We start from the raw sequence: 9,783 nt of genomic DNA, 5'->3' as shown, positions 1-9,783 counted from the left end.
TGAGTCACTATTTTGTCCCACTGTACTTTGTATTTTTTTCAAAATCATTTTAAATTTTCTCCCATTTAATCCAATTACTCGGGTCGCGGTGGGCAGTGCTAATCTCTGCAATTTGAACCCTTCTGTTCACATCGATGATTAAAATTATTATTTGACAGTACAGTACAGAAGTTATTTGTTGAAAAAAGTTTCTAAAGTACTTTTATTTGTGATACAAATGCTTGAGCCTGTAAAATGTTTTTTTCTTTCTTTTCAATGTATAATAGAGTATTCAATTGTATAATAATTGTTAAAAAAAAGGTTTCTACTTCACGGATTTTGTCCATGATGGGTTCTTTTTGAAACATAACCCCCGCGAAAAACGCGGATATACTGTATATATATATATTGATATATATATATATATATATATATATATAGACATATATATATAGATATGTCTATATATATATGAGCTCACATGTCAAAAAAGCTACTACATGTATTAAACAGTATTTTATTCTGAAAATAAATAAATAAATATATAAATATATATATATATATATATATATATATATATATATATATATATATATATATATATATATATATATAGCTCACACCCCAAAAAAGTGTGAGCACCTCTGATCTATCTATTTAATTTGAAAAGAAAAAACGGCCAACAATATCTGGAAACTCAGTGAGGAGTTTTAGGCTTCATGAAGTAGCAGGGTGTCACCCCTCCTCCACCGCTCAATTAATGGGCCCATCAGAATCAGCCAATCACAGCGCTTTGCCAGAGAGCAGTGAGGGCAAAAGTCCACACCTGCAGGGAGCTGCTTTGTGACAAGATGGAGCGTTTTCAAAAGGGGATCAAGAAGTTGCAGACTCAGCATGGAGAGTGTGAAATAAGGCATGAAAAGGCACAGGTAAGAAAACAATTTATTTAATGTTTTTTGTATTTTTAAATAGTTTGTTTTTGTCAATTTATATTTTATTTTTAAGTGAAACCCAACAAGCTATGATTGAAAACCAGGGCATGCAGATTATTAAATCTTTTAAACAGCTCATTTATGTTAAAAATTTGACTCTTTAAGCTAAGAATCTTTATTTTGTTTTTTATTCTCCCACTGAGAGTTTTATAACTCACAAAAATGCTCAAACAAGCTCATCCAGTGGGGGAGGAGAAGTAAGTCTGCACGGCAACAGCTAAGAGCCAGGTGCATGGGAGAAGGGGGGGGGGGTGCTCAATCATCTTTCTTGAGTTTTAGTCATGAATTTAAGTTGTTCTATTTGATTTATTTCAGCAGGAGCTTTTACATGGAGCTTCTAAGTAGCCTAATATGTTTCTTATTGAGCATAAATAATAGGTTTGTAAGTTACATGTTGTTACCATATTAGAGTTATTTTGGTTATCTCTTAATAGTTTAATAAATCTGTTTTTAACCACACCTGACATGACACTAAATTAAGAGGCCTTATGGGTTTTATCAATTTTCTAAAATGCACAGGTCAGATGATTAACGATGATTAAATCTATTATCAAAACTGTTTATATTTAGATTAGGTTTAAAGAACACACTCTTATCGTATGTTGAACCAGCAGTTTCTGTTTAGAAGAAAAGTTCTTAATTGGGAGAAATGCATTATAACAACTGCCAATAAATGGACTGCTGTAGGATATTTTTTGACACAATTTTATTTTTAAAGGAACTTGAATGTGCTCCTGTCAGATTAAAATATATCAAAATTGATATATATTCTATTGAAAAATATTATATTCTGATAGTTTAATTACTGTGAACATTGAAAATTCATTCATTTTTATATATTTAATAATTTTTTTTAGATTTTTCAGACCCATGGTTTAGCTGTTGTAGATTTGACTCCCATAATTTATGTACAATGAATGTTAATTTATATCTTTATTTCAAATAGGCCTAATTATTTGATGGCGACATGACCTATGATTTGGCGGCCATTTTGTGCCAAAATCTGCCATTTTGAGATTTTTGCGTTTTACACAATATGGAAAAATTAACTTATTTTCAAGTGATTGTTTTTTTTAGGAAATTTGACTCGCAACTCCCTAGCGTAAGTCTACAATCACCTCTGGAGTTTCGTCAACCTTTGACCCCTGGAAAAGGTCGCCATCTTGAATTTTCCATAAAAAACACCTTTACCACCGGATTCAAACATAAACTTGTCGTTGGAATTTTCATCGATCATCTTGAAACCTTTTCAATGGCATGCTGTTGGAATTAGAAGTTGTAGTTTTTGAACGGCGTGCACGTGGTGAGCTAGCAAAGTGGCGCACTTTTATAACTCTTATGTTGCTCAATGGAATACTGTGAAAATTTGAATGCATGCATTCATGCCTGAAACTGAATACATTGAAAAACACTGGGTATGGACATATAAGGAATCTGGGCGTGTCTAGCACAAAACCACTGTTGCTAAGGACAACAAAAAGTTTACTTTTACCGATTCGTCTGAAACTAACGTCGATCTGTTCATCATCCCGAGGCGACCAAAACACAAAATGGTTGCTATGGAGATAGAATCAACAGATAAGCAGTCATTTTGAAAAAAGTGGGTTTTTTACCATCTTATGACGTATAGCGATCGCTATGCTAGCACTTGTAGCCACATCAGACTTGTTAGCATAAAGAGCATTTTAGGTAATATATTTTTCTGAGAGAGTTGATGCTGATCATAATGCTAGCACTTTAGCCAAAATAGCATAGCTAGCATACTTAGCATCATTAGCATTTTGAGCAATGTGTTTTTCTGAGAGAGTTGATGACGCTGATTGCTACGCTAGCACTTTTAGCTACGCTAGCACTTTTAGCTACATTAGCATAGATAGCATAGTTAGAATAATTAGAGTAAGCAGTTTTGACTAGACTTGATCAAATGTGGCAAGTGAGGGCGGTGAGGGCAGCAGTGGTGCGAAGAGTTGGGCGCGGAAGGCGGGTTGCATCTGCGGGCCATACAACGCCGCTTATGGCTTTAATTTTACCTGATGTCACTTTATTTTATATTAGTTTTACTGAATTTGCAGCAGTTTTTTAGCAGATGAAAAATATTTTTTGTGTATGTACATTTTTATGTTATTTGTTTAGTTGTCAACCTAATGAAGCTTTGATATCCTCTGAATTCATATGGCCCACAGGTCCACCTTTATGTACTGCTATTGACTTTGTTTTCATGTGTTAAATATACCAAATATAAACCTCAGGAGGGGAGTAGAGTGGTGAACTGAAAGAAGTTCATCACTTCATGAAGTTCATGGTTTAAGTGTATTTTTTTATTTGCAGCCTATATTAATTCAGGCTGCCAATAACAATTTGATTTAGCCTTTTTTTTCTCTGTCCTGCAGTTGGAGGCTGCTATGGCAGATCTTGATCGAACTGAATGCCATACAGCAGCTGAAGAATGCATGTCATCAGGTAAGACTGATGTTTGGATTTTTTTGTTTGCTTTTTACATTTACTTCCTTCTGTAGATTTGATGCAGATAACCACTGGTCATCATGTAATGATACAGCAGCATTAAAGGGCCTAAAAGTGGGTCTGTGTTAGACTACAAAGGGGGGGTGCTGGCAGCGAAGATTCTGCCTAGAAGGGGCTGTTCTCACTGGTCTATGTCAGTTCGCTAGAACGCGCTTATTTACGTGGGTTAGGAGGGGCTGATTGTCAGAGTTCAGGTTTTTAGAGGAATACTCGGGAATGTGTGAATGGATCAAAATACCATTTTGGGTTTTTTTTTATAGTGAGGAATTAACATTTTAAAACACAAATGCTCTAAAAATAGATTTTGCATGGTTTAGGCCTTTAAAATATTACAAAGATTTGAACTAAAACAAGATTTATATCTCATCAGGTCATAATGTATTAACGTATTAATTACATCTCTCTCAGATGGAAACAGGCAAGCCTCAAGCTCTGGTGAAAAAAAGAAAAAGGATGAACTCAAACATCATGGTGGCGATGATTATGGCGATGATGGTGCATTAAGCTTGTAAAACCTCAGTTATTAACTGTAGTGTAAGACCTGTATTAATTACATCTCTCTTAGATGGAAACAGGCAAGCCTCAAGCTCTGGTGAAAAAAAGAAAAAGGATGCACTCAAACATCATGGTGGCGATGATGATGGGGATGATGATGGCGATGATGGTACATTAAGCTTGTAAAACCTCAGTTATTAACTGTAGTGTAAGACCTGTATTAATTACATCTCTCTTAGATGGAGACGAGCAGGCCTCAAGCTCTGGTGGAAGAAAGAAAAAAGGAGACACCAAAAGGGACACACCGAAACAGAGTGTAGGCGATGATGATAACGTTGACGATGATGGTGCGTTAAGCTTTGAAAACCTCAGTTATTAACTGTAGTTTAAGACCTGTATTAATTACATCTCTCTTAGATGGAGACGGGCAGGTCTCAAGCTCTGGTGGACAAAAGAAAAAAGGAGACACCAAAATGGAAGCACCGAAACATCATGGTGGCGATGACGATGATGACGATGATGGTGCGTTAAGCTTTGAAAACCTCAGTTATTAACTGTAGTTTAAGACCTGTATTAATTACATCTCTCTTAGATGGAGACGGGCAGGTCTCAAGCTCTGGTGGACAAAAGAAAAAAGGAGACACCAAAATGGAAGCACCGAAACATCATGGTGACGATGACGACGTTGACGATGATGGTGCGTTAAGCTTTGAAAACCTCAGTTATTAACTGTAGTTTAAGACCTGTATTAATTACATCTCTCTTAGATGGAGACGGGCAGGCCTTAAGCTCTGGTGGACGAAAGAAGAAAGGAGACACCATAATGGAAGCACCGATACATCGTGGTGGCGATGATGATGACGACGTTGATGACGATGGTGGTGCGTTAAGCCTTGAAAACCTCAGTTATTAACTGTAGTGTAAGACCTGTATTAATTACATCTCTCTTAGATGGAGACGGGCAGGCCTCAAGCTCTGGTGGACGAAAGAAGAAAGGAGACACCATAATGGAAGCACCGAAATATCGTGGTGGCGATGATGATGACGACGTTGATGACGATGATGGTGCGTTAAGCTTTGAAAACCTCAGTTATTAACTGTAGAGTAAGACCTGTATTAATTACATCTCTCTTAGATGGAGACGGGCAGGCCTCAAGCTCTGGTGGACGAAAGAAAAAAGGAGACACCAAAATGGAAGCACCGAAACATCGTGGTGGCGATGATGATGACGACGTTGATGATGATGATGGTGTGTTAAGCTTTGAAAACCTCAGTTATTAACTGTAGTTTAAGACCTGTATTAATTACATCTCTCTCAGATGGAGGCGGGCAGGTCTCAAGCTATGGTGGACAAAAGAAAAAAAAGTTGATTTCAAAGAAAAGAGGTAAGATTGGAGATCTTAACTCTTAAAAAAGATCTTCGGAGGAGAGACACGGGTGGGCAAAAATCAAGGCAACGATCGGGCAGCTGGCAGGCAAACAGAGGCAGGGTCAGGTTACAAAAGATGAGTTCCAGTATGTCTATATAAACATATTTCTAATTGCTGTGAAAAGGACAAGTTTAAGAGAACATTTCATCTAAAAATGTACATTTAAAGTTTAAATTAAAGTATTTTCAAATCCTGCAACAGACTGGCGACCTGTCCAGGGCATCCCCTGCTTTCGCCCAAGTGGCCGGGATGGGCTCCGGCAGCCCTGTGACCCCGAAAGGGAATAAAGGGTATAGAAAATGAATGGAAATGAATTCTCAAATTTTAGTGTTTTACATTAAAATGTAAAATGCATAACAACATTGGTTTTATAACTTTAAAAAGTCACGCTAAAACAAAAATTTATTATATACATTTGAATGTAAACTTCTGTGCATCAGATCACACCCACGTGAAGTAAAGCACTTCTCCTCCGTGGCACAGCGGGACGTGGAACACCCTCGCGGCGAAGAGATGCAGAGCTCTCACTTAACTAATGAAGGAGGAAGAACATACTCCTGGTATTAAGGCACAGAGAGACAGATTGACACTCCTAATGTGCGTTATAAAGTACAGTACGGTACAGTCTATTTTTGATGAGTAAGGATCGGTGACGGACAATCTTCCGCAGTGGGTTGGGGTGGTTTCCTGTATTTGCAGATTCTGTGGATTCTTGGGTGTCTCCAGTCCCTTACTCCCATGAATATGGAGGGAATACTGTACTGATCTTTAATTATTTCCAGTATTCCCCCCATATTCGCTGGGGTTAGGGACCATAGGGACCAGACACACCCGTGAATACGGAGAACCACCCCCCAACCCCACCCCCTGCTGCGGCCGAAGAATGCCCGTCACCGATCCTTCCACATCAAGAAACCTTCTGAAACATGTTTAATGCTTTGTGAAACATTCATTAAAGAACATTGGAATATTGCTGAACATAAAGAGTTTTTTTATTTTATTCACAGAAATAGACCGTAGTGTAATTTATAACACACATTAGGACTGTCTCTCTGTCATTCTGTGCCTTAAAACCAGGAGCCGTGTTTCCTCTTTCATCAGTTAAGTGCGAGAGGTCCTGCAGATTTAAGCGTTGGCCATGGCGCGTCAGTCTGACAGCAGCGTGTTTCTGAGCGTGGCTTCCTCCAGAAGAGGGTTCATCCACCATTTATTCATCCAGATGATAATTATTCTCCATGATTTTCTTCCTCAGCTATCAGAATATTTTCTGGCCGCTTCTGAGTCAGCTGATGCCATTTCACCATGCAGGGTCACAAACTTCGGCTATAGTGACTTAGGAACCATTGGAACTAGTTGGTGCTCGCTATTAAGTATTTTTTAGCAGTCAGAGGGGAAGCCGGAGGGCCGGAGTGCTCCTCATCTCCGTCCCCATTCCACAGAAATTCCCTCGGTACCTTCCTTGGACACAACAGTCTCACACAAGCGTCTTAAATGGTCTGATATTTTTTGTGAACTTGCTAATACGTGAAACTGCGAACACTGAAACGCAAATATGCGGTGGAACAATGCATTGTGGTGTGCTGCCTGCCCGAAAAGCTTCTATTTCTGAAGAAAGGGAGAGCTGCTTAGCCAGGCTGCGATCACACCTTATTCTAAATGTGTGTTTAAATGTGCTCAAAGCATGTGGTGAAGGTATTTTAAGAGTATTTTTAAAAAATGTTTTCTATATAATGTCACTACTTTACAGATTTTTCACCTAATGCGAGAAGTCCAGGAGCATAACTACCACCGTAGACAGTGTTACAAACAGGCAGGCAGTCCGCTGAATCCAAAGGGATTATTACCTGGAAGTTTTTACAACAGTCAAGCACAGCTATAAATCCATGAAGCTAAGTCAGCGTCAGGCAGGCAGAAGTCAAACACAAGGATTGGAATTTCCAAGATCAAACGTCGGGTATAACAATTCAGGCATAGGTAATTGTCAACGACGGTCAGTTGAGTGACATTGGGGACTGTGTGCTGGGGGGGCTCGAAGATCTAGTGCGTTAGTAAAGCGGCGATGATTCCCACCGGTGCCCGGAGAGAAAGCAGAGCTCTAAGTCCTTACAGACAGGGGTTTAACTGTATTCAGATAAGAATAAAGGTCAGGAAGAAGTGGAACGTGGAGAAGACAAGAACCTTGACAAGGAAACAAGGAGATGCAAAGAAAGAGGAAGCTTAAGTAAAATAAATGTCTGAGTCTGGCTTTTTACAGAAAAGAAGATGAAATCTGCAGAAGGTTGGGCTAAGACTCAAGCATTGGTTGTGTTTTATTTTTAGTTTTTGAAGAAAATGTTATGAACATATTTGGTCACCTACTGTAGTCATGTATTTACCCAAGCTACTTTGAGAATAACAGAGATTTGAGAAAAATAGAACATGTGACTTTTCAAACTATAAATTTGTTTACAAACTTTGCAAGATTTTTTCTTCAATTCTTTTGCTTTCTTTTTTATTTGTAGAATTGCCAAGAGCAATCATTAAGAAGCCATGGAGCCAAGAAGAGAGAACTGCAGTCACACAAAAGATGGCCGGCTTTATTGGACTTAGAAGGGTACCAGGAAAAACTGACTGCAGCATTTGCATCGAGGAGTCTCCTGAACTAAAAAACAGGTCATGGAAAGATATAAGATACTTCGTCTACAATGAAATCATTAAAGTGAAAAAGAAAAATATGATTTAGGATTATTTATCCTGTTTTGCTCTTTTAATTTAATGTTACTTAATTTTATGCACAATTTCTATTATTTTTAAGTGCAATATATTTATGTTTCTGGATTTATTTTTTGTTAAAAGATTTCTGTTTTTCTAAAAGATTTATATTTTTCTAAAAGATTTCTGTTTTTCTAAAGGTTTTATATTTTTCCAAAAGATTTAAGTCTTTCTAAAAGATTTCTGTTTTTCTAAAAGATTTATATTTTTCTAAAAGATTTCTGTTTTTCTAAAGGTTTTATATTTTTCCCAAAAGTTTAAGCCTTTCTAAAAGACTTCAGTTTTTTTTAAAGATTTCAATTTTTCTAAAAGATTTCTGTTTTTCTGAAGGATTTCTGTTTTTCTAAAAGATTTATATTTTTCCAAAAGATTTAAGTCTTTCTAAAAGATTTCTGTTTTTCTGAAAGATTAATGTTTTTCCAAAAGAATTCTTTTTTTCTAAAAGATTTCAATTTTTCTAAAAGATTTCTGTTTTTCTAAAAGATTTAAATTTTCTAAAAGATTTCTGTTTTTCTGAAGGATTTCTGTTTTTCTAAAAGATTTATATTTTTCCAAAAGATTTAAGTCTTTCTAAAAGATTTCTGTTTTTCTGAAAGATTAATGTTTTTCGAAAAGAATTCTTTTTTTCTTAAAGATTTAAATTTTTCTAAAAGATTTCTGTTTTTCTAAAAGATTTAAATTTTCTAAAAGATTTCTGTTTTTCTAAAAGATTTATATTTTTCCAAAAGATTTAAGTCTTTCTAAAAGATTTCAGTTTTTCTGAAAGATTAATGTTTTTCCAAAAGAATTCTTTTTTTCTAAAAGATTTAAATTTTTCTAAAAGATTTCTGTTTTTCTAAAAGATTTAAATTTTTCTTAAAGATTTCTGTTTTTCTAAGAGATTTATATTTTTCTAAAAGATTTCTGTTTTTCTAAAAGATTTATATCTTTCTAAAAGATTTTTGTTTTTCTGAAAGATTTCTGTTTTTCTAAAAGATTTCTGTTTTTCTAAAAGATTTCTGTTTTTCCAAAAGATTTCTGTTTTTCTAAAAGATTTATGCTTTTTTAAAGGATTTATGTTTTTTTACTATGAGCAGATTTGCTGTTAAAAGGTGTTCAATAAAGAAAAAGCCTGAAAATACTGTAATTGAATTTTATTTTTCTTTGAAAGCATGCATAGTCCGTTTTACAATCAATTGTTGCAAAATCAATTACTTAAAACAAATGTAGAATTGATTATAAAGAATTTTTGTACCATAGCTCTCTCCTGGAATTAAGTTTTAACATCAATATTTCATCCACAGGAAAACTAAAAACCTGGAGTGTGTTTTCCATGCTGGTCCTCACTTACACAGTTTAAAACTTTTATCAAAAACTTAATGTTACCCAGAATCTAACCTCATATTGTTAAAAAGGACGACCTCTGGTGTCCAAAAGGGCGTTTTACACTCATGTAAGTGAACCAGAAAGGCTGGTCCTCACTTCTCTGGCGATTTCCCTGGACCTCACTATGTAGTATGTGCAAGAATGTGTGTGTGTGTGTGAATGTGTGTGTGTGAATGTGTGTGTGAATGGGCGTGTGTGTGTGTGAATGTGTTTGTGAATGTGTTTATGTGTCTGTTAATGGGTGTGTG

At 36.1% G+C, this 9,783-nt stretch overlaps 1 protein-coding gene across 5 annotated transcripts; it reads left to right on the top strand.

Annotated features, from left to right (window-relative positions):
- Nucleotides 1–601: 601 nt before the first annotated feature.
- On the top strand, nucleotides 602–9,291 carry LOC110015455 (uncharacterized). Of its 5 annotated transcripts, XM_023951107.2 has the most exons (12): nucleotides 602–908; nucleotides 3,362–3,431; nucleotides 3,903–3,989; nucleotides 4,060–4,158; nucleotides 4,229–4,336; nucleotides 4,407–4,511; nucleotides 4,582–4,686; nucleotides 4,757–4,870; nucleotides 4,941–5,054; nucleotides 5,125–5,238; nucleotides 5,309–5,374; nucleotides 7,921–9,291. In XM_023951107.2, the coding sequence occupies exons 1-12, from the start codon at nucleotides 831–833 to the stop codon at nucleotides 8,139–8,141; spliced, it is 1,281 nt and encodes a 426-aa protein (XP_023806875.1). In that variant the 5' UTR covers nucleotides 602–830; the 3' UTR covers nucleotides 8,142–9,291. The 5 variants fall into 5 exon arrangements, with proteins under 5 accessions (XP_023806875.1, XP_078795320.1, XP_023806877.1 ...); XM_078939194.1 differs by lacking the exon at nucleotides 3,903–3,989; XM_023951109.2 differs by lacking the exon at nucleotides 4,582–4,686.
- The last annotated feature ends 492 nt before the right edge of the window (nucleotides 9,292–9,783 follow it).

Source organism: Oryzias latipes, chromosome 21 (genome assembly GCF_053564925.1).
Source record: "Oryzias latipes strain Hd-rR chromosome 21, Olatipes_Hd-rR_3.1".
NCBI lineage: Eukaryota > Metazoa > Chordata > Actinopteri > Beloniformes > Adrianichthyidae > Oryzias > Oryzias latipes.
Note: the sequence above shows the minus strand (reverse complement) of the source record. Positions and strands in the feature narration are given on the sequence as shown.

What these genes read in the sequence shown, in the direction of transcription:
- LOC110015455 (XM_023951107.2), top strand. Translation starts at nt 831, where the DNA reads ATGGAGCGTTTTCAAAAGGGGATCAAGAAGTTGCAGACTCAGCATGGA. An exon ending in CGACGTTGATGACGATGATG is followed by an intron (nt 5,055 to 5,124) that starts GTGCGTTAAGCT and finishes CATCTCTCTTAG; the next exon opens with ATGGAGACGGGCAGGCCTCA. An exon ending in GTTGATTTCAAAGAAAAGAG is followed by an intron (nt 5,375 to 7,920) that starts GTAAGATTGGAG and finishes TTTTATTTGTAG; the next exon opens with AATTGCCAAGAGCAATCATT.